This window comes from Protobothrops mucrosquamatus, unplaced genomic scaffold (assembly GCF_001527695.2).
Source record: "Protobothrops mucrosquamatus isolate PMUCROS unplaced genomic scaffold, P.Mucros_1.0 scaffold4593, whole genome shotgun sequence".
Taxonomy (NCBI): domain Eukaryota; kingdom Metazoa; phylum Chordata; class Lepidosauria; order Squamata; family Viperidae; genus Protobothrops; species Protobothrops mucrosquamatus.
This window is the reverse complement of record NW_015390496.1, coordinates 44,571-65,292: the sequence shown is the minus strand read 5'-3', so window position 1 is coordinate 65,292 and position 20,722 is coordinate 44,571. Positions and strand designations below refer to the sequence as shown.

General features: G+C 47.5%; 1 protein-coding gene across 1 annotated transcript; it reads left to right on the top strand.

Moving 5' to 3' along the window:
- The first annotated feature begins 332 nt into the window (after positions 1-332).
- On the top strand, positions 333-6,296 carry LZTS3 (leucine zipper tumor suppressor family member 3). The gene is made up of 3 exons (XM_015828507.1): positions 333-767; positions 2,930-3,760; positions 5,580-6,296. The coding sequence occupies exons 1-3, from the start codon at positions 333-335 to the stop codon at positions 6,294-6,296; spliced, it is 1,983 nt and encodes a 660-aa protein (XP_015683993.1).
- The last annotated feature ends 14,426 nt before the right edge of the window (positions 6,297-20,722 follow it).

The following is a 20,722-nucleotide window of genomic DNA, read 5'->3' as shown; positions in this document are numbered from 1 at the left end:
TTCTTCTTCCTCCTGTCCACAAATCTTTCTCCCTTCTAGCACTGATGACGTTTCCTAGTGGGGTCATGAAACGTCTGCAAGGAAACAACCAAGCTCAGAGAGCACCAAGGACCCCGCATTTCAACCCTGAGCTGCAAATATTCTCTTCTAAAAGTAGATTAATCCTTATTCCTGGTCTCGCTTTGAGAGCTCTTGTTTTCCGGCTCTGTGTTTCTTTCATGCTCACCACTGCATAGAAAAAATAGCATTTTTTCCCCCTCAATGCTCTTTTTTTTCTCTTTTGGCTTTTCCCCCTCTTTTTCCTCCAGGACCGCTGACTTCCGCCTTTCGCCATGGCCAAACTAGAGACCCTCTCCATCCTGAGCGATGCCAGCTACCACAGCCAGGAGACCTTCCACGCCTTCCACCCCAGGAGCTCCGAGTCCACCTCGCAGAGCATCGTGGGCAGCGGAGTCCCTCACGAAAAGGATTTTGCCGTGAAGAGCCTGGGCCCCAGGCCTCAGAACAGCCACCCGCAGCTGGATGGGACCCGGAGTAGCTACTCTCTCTCCACGCGTCACGCTGGGGAGGAGAAGACCTGCAAGGCGGAGAAGGTCTCCAATTCCATCTACATCAACGGGGACTTGCGCAAGAGCGAGAAGGGGAAGGCCGACGTCTGTGGGACTGTGGCGGCCAACAACGAGAAGAACATGCCTCCGCCACTGCCCCAGTACAGAGAAGCCAATAAACCACCAAAGATATTGCCAGTCTCTGGGAAACTGGACCAGGTGAGTCTCCGTCTTCAGATAAGAAAAATAAGAGTCGGAAGGGAACTTGGAGGTCTTCTAGTCCAACCCCCAAGATGATGGTGGGTTCCTTGCCAGTCATATAGAACCTAACAAGTGAGGGGACTATGGCCCCTTTATGGCTGGTGGACTTCAACTCCCAGAATACCTGCGCCAGCCATGCGGGCTCAGGAATTCTGGGAGTTGAAGTCCACAAGTCACGAAGGGGCCACAGTTCCCCCATTTTGGCTCAGGAATTCTGGGAGTTGAAGTCCACAAGTCATGAAGGGGCCACCGTTCCCCCATTTTGGCTCAGGAATTCTGGGAGTTGAAGTCCACAAGTCATGAAGGGGCCACAGTTCCCCATGCTGGCTCAGGAATTCTGGGAGTTGAAGTCCACGAGTCATGAAGGGGCCACAGTTCCCCCATTTTGGCTCAGGAATTCTGGGAGTTGAAGTCCACAAGTCATGAAGGGGCCACAGTTCCCCATGCTGGCTCAGGAATTCTGGGAGTTGAAGTCCACAAGTCATGAAGGGGCCACAGTTCCCCCATTTTGGCTCAAGAATTCTGGGAGTTGAAGTCCACAAGTCACCAAGGAGCCATGGTTCCCCATGCTGGCTCAGGAATTCTGGGAGTTGAAGTCATAAAAGAGCCACAGTTCCCCACCACTGATCTAAGTTGTTGCTTTTTTATTTATTAAATTTATTTGCTGCCCATCTTGTTTCCAAGCGGCTTTATGAGCAGCTTTAGGAAAAATGGGGCTCGTCTTCCATGCCTTTCTGATACAGGCCGTCCTCGACTTACGACCACAATAGAGCCCCAAACTTCCATCGCTCAGTGAGATAAGTGAGGTTTGCCCCGTTTTACGACCTTTCTTGCCACGGTTGTTAAGCCAACCATTGTTAAGGGAGCAACACGGTTGTTCAGTGAATCTGGTTTGCCCATTGACTTTGCTTATCAGGAGGTCGCAAAAAGGGATCACGTGACCCCGAGGCAGTACAACCGTCACGAATACGAGCCCCTGGATTTTGATCCTGTGACCACGGGGAAGCTGCAACGGTCGTTAAGTGAGAAAAAGTGGTCATAAGTCACTTTATTCCCAGTGCCGCTGTAAGTTCGAACAGTCGCTAAACCAGGGGTCTTCAAACTTGGCCTTTTTTGACTTGTGGACTTCAACTCCCAGAATGCCTCAGCCAGGCACGCTGGCTGAGGCATTCTGGGAGTTGAAGTCCACTCCTCTTAAAGTCTATATCAGGGGTCTTCAAACTTGGCCCTTTGATGACTTGTGGACTTCAACTCCCAGAACTCCTCAGCCAGGCACGCTGGCTGAGGAATTCTGGGAGTTGAAGTCCACGAGTCATAAAAGGGCCGAGTTTGAAGACCCGTGTGCTAAACGAAGTGTCATAAGTCCATGACTACCTGTACACTAGTGGTCAAAATTGTGGAAACCTTTTGGGAAGAGTGTACAGTAGAAATGCCACCTTTGGTTAAGTTTCCACCCATTTTTCTTCTAATTGCTTTATAACTGTAGCCTTGTTCACCTAATAATACTATTTTACATCGCTTTCTGGGCGACCAGTCAACTCTTTGCACCGTGACTTTAATTTTATTACGTTTTGCAAGCTCACTAAATGAAAGAACACAAAAAAACCCAACTAACTTGATAGCGATCACATAACACACTGACAAATGTCCTCCTCTCAGCTTCAATACAGGACATCAATAACCGAATCCGATTGTGATCTGATTGGCTCATGGGCAAAACAAGATGACACCTGATTGGCTCTCTAAATACTCATGCTCATTGGCTACAATCGGATGAAGGAAAGCTACCTGAGATCAACCTGAGCAAGTTGTGCTTCTTTTTTCTGCTTATTTGGCTATAATTTTTCATAGATAACTGAACAAACTTTGTTGCATTACGTTCTTGATTAAATTATCTTTCCGTCGATATATAATTTTATGGTACTACTCCAAAAACAAAGTGGTGTTATTAGCCATCAAACCTCAAAAATACACTTTTCCCAAAAGGTTTCCACAGTTTTGGCCACTACTGTAAACGTAATAAACGAAGAAGCAAATTCTCTTTAATAAATTGAATGAATCCGTAGAGAAACGAAATTCTGCTTTATTTGCTGTCTCCTTCTTCTTCTTCTCTCTTTCAGAATACTGAATCCTTACTTAGACCTTCAGCCTTTAAGCCAGTTGTTCCTAAAAACTTCCATTCCATGCAAAACCTGTGTCCACCGCAGAACAACGGCGTGGCCACCGAGAACCGAAAGACTTTAAACCACACGCACAGCAATAGTCCCGCCCCGGTCAAAAGCGGCTTGGAGAAGGCCAGCCTTAACAGGACTACCAATCCGGGAGGTGGTCTCTCCGATTCCGGGCGCAACTCTTTAACCAGCTTGCCCACCTACGGCACGGGCTACAGCCAGCACGTGGGTCCCATGAGCGCCTCCACCAGTCACATCAACCGCATCGGGACCACCTACGGCGAGAAGAACGTCGTGGGATACGGGATATCTACCTCAGACAGCGGCCGATCTTCCACCAAGAGCACGTCTTCGTTCAGCCGACTCAACCATCTCAACGAGACGCTGCCTTTCCACTCGCCTTCCACGGACGACATCATCGAAGATCTGGAGAACCGGCTGTGGGAGAAGGAGCAGGAAGTCCTCCAGATGAGGAGGAACCTGGACAAGAGCGAGACGGCCATCTACCAGGTCTTTGAGGAGAAGCAGAAGATTTGGGAACGGGAGATGGAAGAGCTGAGGCAGAACTACGCCAACAAGTTCCAGCAGGTCTCCAAGAAGGCCCAGAGAACTCAACAGGCTCTCCAGCTCCAGATCTTTAAGCTCCAGCAGGAGAAGAAGAAGCTCCAGGATGACGTGGCTCAACTCCTTCAACAACGGGAAGAGCTGGAGAAGAAATTTGTGGCTTTCAAGAAAGAGCAGGCCGAGTTCCTTCCCAAGATGGAAGAGACCCGATGGGAGGTGAGCGTCAACCAGGGTCAACACCAAACAAGGGATTCAACCAACGTTGTGAGTGGTCTCCTGGACAGCCCGTAGTAGTTTTGAGAGAAGGGAGTCTTCTCCTTCTCTGTCCTCTTCCAACTACAGGTAGTCCTCACCTTACGACAATTCGTTCAGCCACCCAGGGGCTCCCACACACCCCTTGAGGCACCGTGTGCTCCCAATAGCAACTGCAGCAAGGGGAGCCAGGATTGCGCAGGTGGTGTAACGAGTACAATGATGGTTAAAGTCAGCGGAGCTTCTCCGTCATTCCAGTCAGGGTTGTCCCAAAGGTGCTTTTTGGGGGAGGCAAGCGGATTTCCTCGTTTTTCTTTGAAGATGTTTCCCTTCTCTTCCCAGAAGCTTCTTTGGCTCTGACTTCTTCCCCACCATCCAGTCGGAGCCGAAGAAGCTTCTGGGATGAGAAGCGAAACGTCTTCAAAGAAAAACGAGGCAATCCGCTTGCCTGCTGAAAAAAAGCACCTTTGGGAGCACAATGACGTATGACCATAATTCTAGGCTCAGCTGTGGTCGTACGTTGAGGACCACTTGAATATGGAGATAATTGGCCACGATGTAAAAAAGATGCTGAGACTCTAGAAAGAGTGCAGAGAAGAGCAACAAAGATGATTAGGGGGCTGGAGGCTAAAACATATAAGGAATGGTTGCTGGAATTGGGAATGTCTAGTTTAATGAAGAGAAGGACGAGGGGGGACAGGATAGCAGTGTTCCAGTATCTCAGGGGCTGCCCCAAAGAAGAGGGAGTCAAGCTCTTCTCCAAAGCGCCTGAAGGCAGGACAAGAAGCAACGGATGGAAACTAACCAAGGAAAGAAGCAACCTAGAACTAAGGAGAAATTTCCTGACAGTGAGAACAATTAACCAGGTTCCCCTGCTGGCTCAGGAATTCTGGGAGTTAAAGTCCATAGGTCATAAAGGGGCCACAGTTCCCCATGCTGGCTGAGGAATTCTGGGAGTTGAAGTCCACGGGTCACAAAAGAGCCATGGTTCCCCACCCCTGATCTAGGGTCTAATGTGATGAAAGGAGCCAGGGATACTATCGGGTGATTATAGGTCCTTCACAAGGGCTCAGTTTGTCTCCTGTGCAGATCTGAAACTACATTTGGTCATGCCCAGGAACTGACTTTGTTTAAGACAGGGGTCTTCAAACTGGGCCCTTTTATGACTCATGGACTTCAACTCCCAGAATTCCTCAGCCAGGCACGCTGGCTGAGGAATTCTGGGAGTTGAAGTCCACTCCTCTTAAAGTCTATATCGGGTCTTCAAACCTGGCCCTTTTATGACTCGTGGACTTCAACTCCCAGAATTCCTCAGACAGGCATGCTGGCTGAGGAATTCTGGGAGTTGAAGTCCACTCCTCTTAAAGTCTATATTGGGTCTTTAAACTTGGCCCTTTATAACTGGTGGACCTCAACTCCCACAATTCCTCAGACAGGCACGCTGGCTGAGGAATTCTGGGAATTGAAGTCCACTCCTCTTAAAGTCTATATCGGGTCTTCAAACTGGCCCTTTTATGACTGGTGGACTTCAACTCCCAGAATTCCTCAGCCAGACACGCTGGCTGAGGAATTCTGGGAGTTGAAGTCCATTCCTCTTAAAGTCTATATCATGGGTCTTCAAACTTGGCCCTTTTATGACTGGTGGACCTCAACTCCCAGAATTCCTCAGCCAGGCACGCTGGCTGAGGAATTCTGGGAGTTGAAGTCCGCGAGTCATAAAAGGGCCGGGTTGGAGGACCCCTGCTTTTAAGAGGTTACCTCATGGGAATCTTCTCTCTTCCAGGTGTGCCAAAAGGCTGGCGAGATTTCCCTGCTGAAGCAGCAACTGAAGGACTCTCAAGCCGACGTCTCCCAAAAGCTGAACGAGATCGTGGGGCTGCGTACCCAACTCAAAGAAGGCCAGAGCTTCCTCAGAGAGAAGGACGAGCAGTTCTTGACGCTTAAGGACTCCTACAGCACCAAGACCCTCAGCCTGGACTTCTGCGAGAACGAGCTCCAGCTGAAGATGGACGAGGTCCAGATGTTGCGGGAGAAGCTCGGCCAGTGCGAGCTGGAAGTCTCCAACCTGAAGCAGACGCTGGCGCAGCTGGGAGGACACCCCAACCCCGTCCCTTCGGAACTGCCCGAGAAGCTCGCCAGGGACCCCTTGGCCTGCGAGAGCGACGAGGCCAAGATGAAACGACAGAGCGAGGAGAACCTCAACGCCTTGAGAAGAGAAGTGGAGAGGCTCCAGGGGGAGCTGAAAGCCGAGCGCCAGTTGCGGGAGCAGCAAATTGTGGACTTTGCGGAGGAGCGTTGCACGTGGCAGGAGGAGAAGGAGAAGGTCATCAAGTACCAGAAGCAGCTGCAGTTGAACTACGTGGAGATGTATCAGAAGAACCAACTTCTGGAGCACAAGGTGAACGAGATGACCAGCAAGGCCGCCGGCCTCTCCCACGCCGACGAAAAGAAAACGTGGACTCCATCCAGACTGGAAAGGATAGAGTCCACCGAAATCTAAAAGAAGAACCGAGGCATTTGGAGTACGTTTTTTTTCTAATTATGGTGCCTGTCATTCCGCTGGAGATCTTCCCGAGTAGAATATGTGACGTAACCAGCAGCATAAATCTTTGCACTTGGCCCCTCAGACATAACTTTGGTGCTCTACAAATTGCTTTTATTGGGGTGGGGGGTGGGGGTGGGGAAAGCCACAGGTATACCTTTGTGTTCCAGGGATGGTTTGTCATCAGGAGTACTTTTTAGTTGATGTGGTGGGGTTTTTTATGGTTGTTGTTGTTGTTATGACTCCATTAGCCAATGCACTACAATCTCGACTCCCTTCTGAAATCCTTTATATGGCACGTTTAGCTCTGTGGGGTCCTTGGTGCTCTCTGCACTTGGTTGTGTCCTTGCAGACATTTTCTGACCCAGCTAGGTAGCACCATCAGTGCTTTGAGGGGTAAACAGGGCAGGAGACTAGCAGATCGTCTGCATGAATATTAACTAGCAGTCCGAAGACATGATGTAAATCAGGGGTGTCAAACTGCCGGCCCGCGGGCCGGATGCGTCATGCCGAAACCGCGCCCACCCCATTGCCGGCGATGGAGAGAAAGTCGCGATACGTCACGTCACGTGGCGAGTTTGACACCCCTGATGTAAACTCTTTCACATGGACCGATCTAACTATAGTTCCAGCTGGGAAAGTGTGAGCATCCTAGGCCAAGCTGAGTCCCCAAATGCGGGAGAATTCCTGGAAGCCTGGCACTCAGATAAATTGGCCATCCACAGACGCATAGAGATAAACGACATTTACACACCGTTCAAGAGAGACAATCAAAAAACCCAAAAGGAAACAAAAAGACCCAGCAGCAATCAAGACCCAGATTAGCAGAGGTTAAAACCAAGGTTAATACTAACTAGACCAACCATCCACAAGCAAACAATATACCCCATTAAAAGGAACTACTAACTCAGACAAACAAGCTAACAATGAACAAACTACCTGGAATACTCCCATTAACGCTGACTTGTATATAAAAAGAGAAGCAAACCCCACTCTTTTTTAGCACTGATGATGTTACCTAGTTGGGTCATGAGATGTCTGCAAGAAAATAACTAAGCTCAGAGAGCACCAAGGACCCCACAGTCGTCGTCCTCCTCCTCCACCTCCTCCTCCTCCTCCTCCTCTTCTTCCTCCAACCCTTCTCGCACTGATGATGTTACCTAGTTGGGTCATGAAATGTCTGCAAAAAAATAACTAAGCTCAGAGAGCACCAAGGACCACACAGTTGTTGCCCTCCTCCTCTTCCTCCTCCTCCTCCTCCTCCTCCTCCTCCAACCCTTCTCGCACTGATGATGTTACCTAGTGGGGTCATGAAACGTCTGCAAGAAAATAACTAAGCTCAGAGAGCACCAAGGACCCCACAGTTATTGTCCTCCTCCTCTTCCTCTTCCTCCTCCTCCTCTTCCAATCCACAGCCCCCCTCTCTTCTAGCACTGATGATGTTGCCTAGTTGGGTCAGGAAACGTCTACAAGAAAATAACTAAGCTCAGAGGGCACCAAGGACCCCTCAGCTCAACCTTGAGCTACAAATATTCTCTTCTATGAGAATAGAGTTGAACCTTTGAAGTTATGGCAGGTGGGAGTTTTCTGACCCACCTCCCCCTTAACTTCTATCGCTCCAGGGAGAGAAGACGTTCGTCTTTCCCAAAGAATGCCACGGTTCCCTGAGAAAACTACAATTCCCAAGGTTTATTGGGAGGAAGCCTACCTACTGAGCAGTTTAAAAGTGGTCGTCAATTATAGGATACCTCAAAAGGCATTTTTTTTTAAGCCTGCTGGAAAATAAGGAACAGCACTTACTGTACGTCCTTCTAGAGCAGGGTGTCTTCAAACTTGGCCCTTTTATGACGTGCCTGGCTGAGGGATTCTGGGAGTTGAAGTCCACTCCTCTTAAAGTCTGCATCAGGGGTCTTCAAACTTGGCCCTTTTATGACTTGTGGGCTTCAACTCCCAGAATTCCTCAGCCAGGCACGCTGGCTGAGGGATTCTGGGAGTCGAAGTCCACTCCTCTTAAAGTCTGTATCAGGGGTCTTCATTCTTGGCCCTTTTATGACGTGCCTGGCTGAGGAATTCTGGGAGTTGAAGTCCACTTTTCTTAAAGTCTGTACCAGGGGTCTTCAAACTTGGCCCTTTTATGACTTGTGGACTTCAACTCCCAGAATTCCTCAGCCAGGCACGCTGGCTGAGGAATTCTGGGAGTTGAAGTCCACTCCTCTTAAAGTCTGCATCAGGGGTCTTCAAACTTGGCCCTTTTATGACTTGTGGACTTCAACTCCCAGAATTCCTCAGCCAGGCACGCTGGCTGAGGAATTCTGGGAGTTGAAGTCCACTCCTCTTAAAATCTGTATCGGGGTCTTCAAACTTGGCCCTTTTATGACTTTGAACGGCCACTAAATGGACTGTGTAAGTTGTGGACTAGCTGTACTTACAAACGCTTCAGGTAAGTGACTGAGGTTAATATCGTGCTGATGGATGAATGGATGGAAAGGGAGGAGGGAGGGAAGATCTTAGGAAGGAAGGAGGAAGGGAGGGAGGAAAGAAGAAAGAACTTTAGGAAGGAAGGAAGATTGAAGGGAAAAAGAAGGGAAGGAAAGGAAGGAAGGAAGGAAGATCTTAGGAAGGAGAAAGGGAGGGAGGGAGGAAGGAAAGAAGAACTTTAGGAAGGAAGATCGAAGGAAGAAAGAGAAAGAAGGAAGGGGAAAGGGAAGGAAAGAAGGAAAAAAAGCTGGCATGAGAAGAGAAGTTTTGTAGTAATTTTGCTAGATCATAGAAGGCAAGATAGCTGTACTACTAAACATTTGCCTCACCATTAGCCTAGGCCAGGGGTAGGCAACCTTGGCTCTTTTATGACTCGTGGACTTCAACTCCCAGAATTCCTCAGCCAGCATGGCTCAGCTTGGAAACTCTCCCTTTCCCCTCAGCATGGCTGGCTCAGGAATTCTGGGAGTTGAAGTCCACCAGTCATAAAAGAGCCAAGGTTGCCTGCCTAGGCCTAGGCCCCTTCATGACTCGCGAACTTCAACTCCCAGAATTCCTGAGCCAGCATGGGGAACTGTGGCCCCTTTGTGATTGTGGACTCCAACTCCCAGAATTCCCGAGTCAGCATGGGGAACTCTGGCTCCTTTATGACTCATGGACTTCAACTCCCAGAATTCCCGAGTCAGCATGAGGAACTCTGGCCCCTTTACAACTTCTGGACTTCAACTCCCAGAATTCCTGAGCCAGCAGGGGGAACTATGGCTCCTTTATGACTCGTGGACTTCAACTCCCAGAATTCCTGAGCCAGCAGGGGGAACAATGGTTCCTTTATGCTTTGTGGACTTCAACTCCCAGAATTCCTGAGCTAGTATAGGGAACTGTGACCCCTTTATGATTGTGTATTTCAACTCCCAGAATTCCTGAGTCAGCATGGGGAACTAAGGCCCCTTTATAACTTCTGGACTTCCAGAATTCCTGAACCAGCATGGGGAACAATGGTTCCTTTATGCTTTGTGGACTTCAACTCCCAGAATTCCTGAGCCAGCATGGGGAACTAAGGCCCCTTTATGACTCGTGGACTTCAACTCCCAGAATTCCTGAGCCAGCATGGCTCAGCTTGGAAACTCTCCCTTTCCCCTCAGCGTGGCTGGCTCAGGAATTCTGGGAGTTGAAGTCCACCAGTCATAAAAGAGCCAAGGTTGCCGGCCTAGGCCTAGGCCCCTTCATGACTCGCGGACTTCATCTCCCAGAATTCCTGAGCCAGCATGGCTCAGCTTGGAAACCTCTCTTTCCCCTCAGCGTGGCCGGCTGAGGAATTCTGGGAGTTGAAGTCCACGAGTCCTAAAAGAGCCAAGGTTGCCTCACCATTAGCCTAGGAGAATCCACATTTTAAAATGTCGGTACCGCTCGTCCCCAACTTAACAACCACAATTGGGGCCAGAATTTCCACTGCTCAGCAAGGAGGGCTGTTAAGTGACTCTCGTCCAGGAGTACAAGGTTGTGTTTTTTTTTTTTTGCCAAAGTCGTTAAGCAGATCCCATGGTCATCCAGCGAATCTGGCTTTCCCGCCTTGACTTTGCTTGTCAGAAACCGGCTGGGGGGGGGGAAAGGCACCCAAATTTTGATCATGTGATTATAGGGATGTTGGCGACGGTCGTAGGCCTGAAAACCCATCGTAAGACATTTTTCTTCAGTACCACTGCAACTTCAGCCGGTCACTAAACAAATGATGGTACGTCGAGAACTAGCTGGGATCACTGTCCTGCATCCCACGCCAGGTGGATTTCCTAGGAGTTAAAAAAAAAATTATGCTCCGAGATCCAGTTTTTGGGGGGCAAGAAGAAAGCACCTCTCTTTATCCCACCGAAAAACCATTTTTCACCAGTAACCGCCTGCAAAATCCCCACCTTTCTTGTTCTGCGTGATTTTACGTTCGGCACGTACTTGGATCAACCGAGGTTTTTCTCTTCTCCTCCTCTCCCTCCTCTCTTCTTCCTCTCTCCTCTGCTGGCTTCTTTCTCTATCCTCTCTTCTCCTTTTTCTTCTCTCTCTCTCCTCTCTTTCCTCTTCCACTCCCTCTTCTCTCTGCGCTCGTCTTCCTCTCTCCTCTCCTCTGCTCTTTTCCTCTTCCTCTCCTCTCTTCCTCTCCTCTCCCTCCTCTTCTCCCTCTCTTCTTCTCTCCTCTTCTCTCTTCCTCTCCCTCCTCTCTTTTCCCTCTCTTCTCTCTCCTCTCTCCTTTCCCTCTCTTCTCCTCTTCCTCTCCCTCCTCTGCGCTCATCCTCCTCTCCTCTCCTCTTTTCCTCTTCCTCTCCTCTCCTCCCTTCCTCTTCTCTCTTCCTCTCCCTCCTCTCCTTTCCCTCTCTTCTTCTCTCTCCTCTCTTCTCTCCTCGTCCTCTCCCTCCTCTTCTCTCCTCTATGCTCATCTTCCTCTCTCCTCTCCTCTCGTCTCTTCTTCTCTTCTTTCCTCTTCCTCTCCTCTCTTCCTTCCTCTTCCTCTCTCTCCTCTCCTTTCCCTCTCTCTTCTCTCTGCTTTTCCTCTCCCTCTCTTCTCCCTCTCTCTCTTCTCTCCTCTGCTTCTTCTTTCTTCTCTTCTTCCTCTCTCATCTCCTCTTCTTTCCTTCTTTCCCTTTATTTTCTTTCTTTTTGTGTTGAGTGACTCAAAAGTCTCTGTCAGGTCTTTTCGTAAATTGTGACTTGTCTTGCCTGTGGGAAGACATCAGGTTTTTTTGGGGGGGGGGGTTTGGGAAAAAAAATGGCACTTTTTTTTTGTACCTCGCCCGGTAAGAGAAAACAAAGAATATATAATATATTATATCTATATCTCTACATATGCTGTCTTAGATTTTTTTTTTTTTTAAAGACGATTCGCCATTCTTGAATTGAGCGCGGAACTTAACTATCCGAGGCCACGGCGAACCGATTTTTGCCGGTGGAAAGGGACATTAATGGAAACGCAAAGAGAAGAGTTTACTGATAACACGGCTAAAGCATTATACAGAAGCAAAGTTACTGGGATGTAAATACGCTCTGTGTCTGTTTATGTGATGATTAAAGCAAAAAGATGTGTACAAAGAGGGCCAAAAAAAAAAAAAAGATTTCTCTGCAACGATGTTGTGCAGGAAGAGCAGAAGAATCCAGAAAGGTTATAAGAGGCATCTTGGCAAATTCTCAACTTTTAGATGGTACCAAAGTTGTTCTGGATTCCTCCAGGATTACAACAAGACGTCTCCTTTTCTGTTTAGTTTTTTGGGTCCGTAATCTTGTTGGGCTTGGGTCGACGGCAAAATTTGGGGCTCAGCGGTCGCACGTTTTACGACCATTTCATGACCTTCCTCGCCACATCTATTAAGCGAATCACTGCACTGGTTACATTAGTGACTGGGTTGTTAAATGAATCTGGCTTTCCCCATTGACGTTGTCACAAAAGGGGATCACATGTCCCCGGGACAACCGTCACAAGTACGAGTCAGTGGCCCAGCGTCTGAATTTCGATCACGTGACCGCAGTGATGCTACCAAGGTTGTAAGTGCAAAAAAAAAAAGGTTGTAAGTCACTTTTTTAAATAGTCACTAAATGAACCGTCGTAAGCCGAGCACGGCCGGTAGTTTGGAAGCCAAATTGCCTTGATGTTCTTTTATATATCCTTATTTAAAAGCCTCCGCCTGTTTTTCTCTGCTCTTCCTGCGAATTGAAGCCAGGCCTTCTTCCCGAATCAGAACTGTTAATCCTTTGTCACATACTCTCGACTGTTGATTTATTATTATTTTTATTTTTTGGAACTATCTTTGAGGAGACCGTTCTTCTCAAAAGAGAAGAAGAAAAAGAGAATTAAAAGAGTAAAAAACAAAACCAAACTCTTCTTACCTAGTTTTTTTGCATTCAAACCGTGTTTGATCGACTTTGCCTTTCTGATTGTTTGCATTTAATAAAAGAAAGTCACGGTCTTTTTGTATAACAAAACTAACAGTTTTTAAATAATTGCTTAAACCTATGGCATAACTCGGTTTCGTGACCCTTTAAATACGAAAACAACTACTGCCATCCAAGAGGGTGGTTTTTTTTGATAATGTAAATATATATATATATAAAAATATATTTTAAAATATAAATATATATAGATATAGATATATATAAATACATATTTACAAATATACATATATACATATACACACACACACATACATATATATACATGCATGCATACACACATATATACATATATACAAACACACACACACAAGGCTATATAGAAGTATTGTGTTTGTGTATATACATTTGTAACATATATAAATATATACAGTATATATATATAAATAGATCAATACACATTATATGTGTATTGATCTATCTTAATCCCCATCTGGCACTGAAAAATTTTTATTCAAGGAGAAAAAAAAATGGAGCAAGACTCCCCCTCCATTTAAAACGGTAAAAGAGATACAGAGACGGTGAGTTCTAGTCCCGCCTTAGGCATGAAAGCCAGCTGGATGACTTTGGGCCAATCACCAGGAGACGGTGAGTTCTAGTCCCGCCTTAGGCATGAAAGCCGGCTGGGTGACTTTGGGCCAATCGCCAGGAGACGGTGAGTTCTAGTCCCGCCTTAGGCATGAAAGCCGGCTGGGTGACTTTGGGCCAATCACGGGGAGACGGTGAATTCTAGTCCCGCCTTAGCTATGAAAGGTGGTTGGGTGACTTTGGGCCAATCACCAGGAGATGGTGAGTTCTAGTCCCGCCTTAGGCATGAAAACCAGCTGGGTGATTTTGAGTCAATCATCAGGAGACGGTGAGTTCTAGTCCCGCCTTAGGTATGAAAGCTGGCTGGGTGACTTTGGGCCAGTCCTCCTCTCTCAGCCCTAGGAAGGAGGCAATGGCCAACCACTTCTGAAACCCCTTGCCTTCCGGTGCTTTGGAGAACAGGTTGACCCTCCCCTCTTCTTTGTGGCAGCCCCTCAAATATTGGAAGACTGCTATCATGTCACTCCGGGTCCTTTTTTTCATTAAAATAAACACATCCAATTCCCGCAACTGTTCTTCACACGTTTCAGCTCAAATCTCCATTCCAGTCCTCTAGAGGACATCCAAATTCATCTCTCAGTTATTACTGTAACTGGACCTCACGGATAATAGATATTTATTATATATGCAGGACTCTCGGTTGGTTATTCAAACAGAAAGAGGAAGCAGCATTAAGAAGAACAGAGAAGCAATCGACTCTTCATTGCATTTATTCCGGGAACTTGTCACAGACCAATTAAGGCCTTTGCTAAACAGCAGATTTAATTAACGGGCCTGTCATCAATTTCCACATTATTTTAGTCATGCCTCTCACTGGAGGCTTTTTTTTTTTTTTTATGAAACTCATTTGGCTGGATAACCTGACTGCTGCTTTTAAAATTTGTTTTCATTTGATATTTTGTTTTTTTGTTAATGTCGGTAAATGATCGAACTAAAAATCAAACAGTGGTGAGACTTCCTAGAGGCCAAGAATAGCTTTCAGAGAATTCAATTGTAATTCTAGTTTTTAAAACGCTGGTTGACTTTTCTAAAGGGATTTTTAAAAAACGAGGATCGCATTGACTAAAAAGAATTTTGTCCTGCCGATGTAAGTGTCCAAATGTAAAACTGGATTGTAAACGTGGAATGTTTGTTCTGGAGAACATTGAAAAAAATGATTGATTCGGGTAATTTATTAGCTTGGCCTCTGTCCTTTGTCTGCCTCTCAGCTGATAAGAACAGAAAACTTTGAAAAAGTCCACTTCCGAACCATTTTATTTCCAAAGTGAGATCATGTACCATTTGCAGGAAGTTCAACAGGAAAAACCTTTCCTATATTTCTAGGAAATATTGATCGTAAGATGGGGCAAAATTCACTTCACACGGGTCTTGCTTAGTGACAGAAACTTGGAGCTCAATTGTTGTCATTAGTAGAGGACTATCTGTATTGGAATTCAACATTATACAAGCACAAGCGATCATAGAACAAAGCCAAACTAGAACAGAACAGAACAGAATAGAGCTGGAAGGGACCTTGGAGGTCTTCTAGTCCAGCCCCCCGCTCAAGCAGGAGGACCTATACCATCTCAGACAGATGACTGTCCAGTCCCTTTTTAAAAACTTCCAGCCCACAATTTCTGGTGGCAAGCTGTTCCACTTGTTAATTGTCCTCACTGTCAGGAAGTTTCTCCTTAATGCCAGGTTGCTTCTCTCTTTGATCAGCTTCCAACCATTGTTTCCCGTCCTTCCCTCTTGGACTTTAAGAGAGTTGATTTCAATATACCTAGAGAGAACTTGGGAAGGAGGCCTTGGATGAGAATCCTGAAGGGCAAAACCACCCAAGAAGCTTGGGACGCTTTGAAAAGTGAGATTAACAAAAGTCCCGTCTAGCACAACTTTGGAAAGTGAATGCAGTGTTACAGATCAGGGGTCTTCAAACTTGGCCCTTTTATGACTTGTGGACTTCAACTCCCAGAATTTCTCAGCCAGGCATGCTGACTGAAGAATTCTGGGAGTTGAAGTCCACAAGTCATAAAAGGGCCAAGTTTGAAGACCCCTGTCTTAGATTAACTCTCAAGTGATTCTGGATCTGCACAATGGCATCAGAAACTTAAAATCAGATTTAATCAGAAGTAAACGCCCCTGAATTCCAAAGGGCTCCAGGCTAGGAATCCAAGTGTTATTTCTATAGCCACAGAAACTTAACAATACTTACAAAAGATTAGACCGGATCGTGTGACTATCTTCTGAACAAACAGATCTAGGATTATTAGACTCTTAAGCCGATTCAATTCTTGCCCGTGCGGAAAATTAGCTGCACAGCTACTGCCTTGCTAGAATTCCCGCGTTTGAAAATATCTGATTTACAGCATTTCCAGTTGGCTTTTACAGAGAGGAGGAGGAGGAGGAAGAGGAAGAGGAGGACTGTGAGGTCCTTGGTGCTCTCTGAGCTTGGTGGTTTTCTTGCTGACGTTTCATTGCCCAACTAGGTAACATCATCAGTGCTAGAACGGAGGGGGGCAGTTTGCAGAGAGGAGGAGAAGGACGAGGAGGGCTGTGGGGGTCCTTGGTGCTCTCTGAGCTTGGTGGTTTTCTTGCAGATGTTTCATGATCCAACTAGGTAACATCATCAGTACTAGAAGGGAGTGGGGTTGACGGAGGAGGAGGACTGTGGGGTCCTTGGTGCTCTCTGAATTTGCTGGTTTTCTTGCAGACGTTTCATGACCCAACTGGGTAACATCATCACTGCGAAAAATCTGCAAGAAAACCATCAAGCTCAGAAAAGCACCTCACCTCAATTATTGTCCAACTTTTGGAGTATCTTTTTTTAAAAATAAAAAAATGACATCTGGACGCTTTTCACAATCGTTATCCTTCAAACGTTCAGGTATTTTGACCTTGCAAATGTGTCCTCCTTTCCCTGGTCCATCAAACAGACTCAAGAAGCCTTGAGTGACATTATTTAATCATCATAAAAAAAAGGCACTGTTGTTTCCTGGTTTTACAGGTAGTCCTCGACTTACAGCCATTCATTTAGTGACCGTTCAAGGTGACGGCACGGAAAAAAGGGACCCAGAGCCATTTTTCACCCTTAACGACCATTGCAGCGTCCCCAGGGTCACATATGATCAAAATTCAGACGCTCGGCAACTGACTCGTACTTATGACGATCACAGCGTCCCAAGGATCGCGTGATCCCCTTTTGCGACCTTCCGACGAGCAAAGTCAGATTCGCTTAACGACCGTGTGACTAACTTAACACCTTGCAAATTCCCTTAAAGAGAGCGACAAGAAAATTTGTAAAACGGGGCAAAACCCGCTCAACGACGGTCCTGCTTAGCAACATGAAGGTTGGGCTCAATTGCGGTCGTAGGTCGAGGACCACCGACTTCCACGAGCGCCCTCTGGCGCCTGCGCAATGTCGTCGTCGTCGTCGCTTCTTTCTCCGAGCATGCGCGCGGAAGCGGACGAGGCGCCCGCTTCCATTCCCTTCCGGCCCGAAGCTACCTTTTCCAAACAGCGCCTGCGCGAGGTTTTCCTCTGTCGCCGAGGTTAACTTCGGCCGTTAGGCTCTTCGCCGGAAGTGCGTGACGCCACCTGACCGGAAGTGGTCCTGCGGGGGAGAAAGGGGAGCTTCGCCCAGCGCCCTGCGAGCGGCGGCCGCGGCCGAAGGAAAACGGGAAGGTAGCCCGCGGTGAGTGTGGGACGGGGAAGAAGGGCTGGCCCGTGTTTTCAAGCCGAGGGGGGCTGAAGGGACGAAGCGGACCGCTTAGCCACCCCCCCCACACACGTCCCCCAGAGACGTGGACGCGTTCGCACGGGGGGAGGGGGAGGGCTGGCGCGCGAGCCCCGCCCCCACGCTCTACGTCACAGCCCCCGTGGCCCCGCCCCCAAGCGAGGGGAGTTTCGTGGTCTGGAGGGCGCCGCGTTGGGGAAGGCTGCTGTGCGTCCCTGCGACGTCAGTCCCGGGAATTGCGCAATCGAAGGGGAGGGTCCTGCGGAGGCTCCTCCTCCTGCTCCCCTTGATTGGCCGGGGGGTTTCCTGACTCCTCCCCCCGCCCCTTTTCTCAGGTGCGCCTGCTGTCATCTCAGAGACTGCTGGACCCTGATAATAAATAGTGGTGGGTGGGGCCTACTTGGAGGGGGAGGGGCTTCTGCCCCCTCTGTCCGGCTAGATCAGGGGTCTTCAAACTTGGCCCTTTTAGGACTTGTGGACTTCAACTCCCAGAATTCCTCAGCCAGGCACGCTGGCTGAGGAATTCTGGGAGTTGAAGTCCACTCCTCTTAAAGTCTGTATCACGGGTCTTCAAACTTGGCTCTTTTAGGACTTGTGGACTTCAACTCCCAGAATTCCTCAGCCAGGCACGCTGGCTGAGGGATTCTGGGAGTTGAAGTCCACAAGTCCTAAAAGGGCCAAGTTTGAAGACCCCCTGGGCTAGATAGCCACAGGTGGGCATCCAAGGTGCTCCTGAACTCACAGGTACAGGTAGTCCTCGTTTTGCAACCACAATTAAGTTCCAGGGAAACTGCTGTCCGTCCCAGCGGCAATCTCCCTCTTCTTCCTAAAAGGAGAACCTGGAGTAATCAGACACTTTTATGTTGCAACGAAGCACAGTGAGGACCAGCTTGCCTTCAGAAATCGTGGGCGCTCCATCACTGGAGATTTTTAGAAAGAGACTATAGGGTCTCCTGTCCTATTCTATTCCTCTGCAGCAATCAGAGCCCTCTCTATGGGTATGTCCGCCGTCGCCCCAGTCCTAGGCCTGCAGCTGGGTTTTATAAAATATTTTCACTTTAGGCCTCCGCTGCCGTGTGCAAAAAAAAAAATCAGTCAATTTCAACGTCTCGCGGGAAAAAAAATCATCTTGCAAAGTTGGAATTGATTGATTGAAATTTTTAGTCCCACCCAGTCTGCTGTTACCACCGCAGCCACGTCCACCCCATTGGCCACACCCACTCGGCACTCGGCGATGCATAAGTGGGTTTTGGGTTGCAGTTTGGGCACTCAGTCTCTAAAAGGTTCGCCATCACTGCTATAGGGTCTCCTGCTTGAGCAGGGGGCTGGACTAGATGACCTCCAAGGTCCCTTCCAGCTCCTATCCTATCCTATTCTATTATTCTATACTCTATATTCTATTCCTATAGTCTCTATTCTATTCTATTCCTATAGTCTCTATTCTATTCTATTTCTGTATTCTATTCTATTCTTATAGTCTATATTCTATTCTATAGTCTATGTTCTATTTCTATTCTATTCTCCCTATCCCATCATCTGGTTTCCAGTAAAGGACTCGTATCTATAGTGGAACCACTGACTGAAGGAGAGGAAGCCCCAAAGAGAGAGAGATTAAAAGCCATTCCAACTTGGAGTTCATCTGGGAGCTAGAAAATGTTTGAAGATTTTAACCGGTGGGTGATGCTGAACCAGCACAACCAATAAGAATCCTTACCAACTGTAAAATAACTCTGCACGTTTCTGTCTGTGGAGATTCTCAATCATCCAGGTCATGGTTGTCCCTAAGGCGCTTTTCCGAAGGCAAACGGGACTTTCTTGGTTTTCTTTGAAGACGTGTTACTGCTGAAGAAGCTTCTTGGATGAGAAGCGAAACGTCTTCAAAGAAAAACCAAGAAAGTCCATCCTGAAAAAAAAAACACCTTTGGGATTACGTTGTTCTTCACCCTTGTTGTAGCCACCAATTTATGCTCATGTTTTTCAGAGGAGGGCTGCTCTCATTTTACTACCGGTCTTTCCTAGCACTAGGTGGCAATAACAGATCGTAGTCTCCCTCCCTTTAATCCAAATCCTGTACACAGCGTGCAGTTCCATGAATCTTCCTGCCTGCTTTCTATTTCTATTTTTTTTCTGCGAGGGATCGATGGCGAGGATAGAAGCAGATGGAAGGAGAGGGACAAAGGACTCCCTATCCTTTGCACCATTTTAATAGACCGCAGTGGCCCCGTTTGCTCTCTGAAAAATAAAAACAAAATGTCCGCTCGAAAATCTTACACCAGCCGTAAACAAATTCTGTCTTTATATTACGCTTCATTCGGGACGGGGGGAGCTACATGAAAAAAAATGTAAATGAAATGAATGGAAGAATTAAACTTAAGGAGAAATTTCCCGACAGAACAATTAATCAGTGGAACGACTTGCCTCCAGACGTTGTGGGTGCTCCATCACTGGAGGTTTTTAAGAAGAGACTGGACAGCCACTTGTCTGGAAAGATATAGGGTCTCCTCTATGAGCAGGGGGTTGGACTAGAAGACCTCCATGGCCCCTTCCACCTCTGTTATTCTGTTAAGGCTTAGGCTTCCCTAAGACCTGATACTTGAAGGGCTGTACAAGAAAGAGGGGGGCAATTTATTCTCCATAGCACCCAAAGGCAGGACAAGAAGTAATTGGTACTCCAAGGTCCCTGTTATTCTGAATCATGTAATGTTGAGACTCTAGAAAGAGTGCAGAGAAGAGCAAAAAAGAGGATCAGGGGACTGGAGGCTAAAACATATAAGGAACGGTTGCTGGAATTGGGGATGTCTAGTTTAATGAAGAGAAGGACGAGGGGGGACCTGATAGCAGCGTTCCAGTATCTCAGGGGGGTCCACCAAAGAAGAGGGGGGGGTCCACCTATTCTCCAAAGCATCTGAAGGCAGGACAAGAAGCAACGGATGGAAACTAACCAAGGAGAGAAGTAACCTAGAACTAAGGAGAAACTTCCTGACAGTGAGAACAATTAATCAGTGGAACAACCTGCCTCCAAGCCGTAAATGCTCCAACACTGGAAGTTTTTAAGAAGAGACTGGATAGCCATTTGTCTGAAATGGTATAGGGTTTCCTGCCTGAGCAGGGGGTTGGACTAGATGACCTCTAAGGTCCTTTCCAACTATTATTATTATTATTATTATTATTATTATTATTATTAATTCAGTATTTCAATTTGCATTTTGTAGACCAAAAGTTTGTTAATGGGTCTCGCCATTCTCAAAAGATTGGAAACCCTTTTTAGCTTTTTTGAAAGCATAAGAGACAGCTCTAAATCAAATGGACCACTTATAACTCCCGACACAGGTAAGTCCTCAAGTTACAGCTGTTTGTTTAGTGACCGTTCAAAGCTAGAACTGGACTGAAAAGAAGCGACTCGTCCCCGTTTTTCACACTTCACAACCGTTGCGACATCCCGGTGATCAAAATCCGGATGCTTGGCAACTGGCATGTTGCCCTTGACGTGATGGCCCGTTGCCTGGAGGCCGTACGGGTCTGGATGGGAAGGAACAGACTCAGACTCAACCCTTCCAAGACCGAGTGGCTGTGGCTGCCGGCGCCCCGGCATAGTCAGTTGGTTCCATCGCTGTCTATAGGGGGCGAATTTTTGGCCCCCTCAGAGAGGGCGCGCAATCTGGGAGTCCTCCTGGAT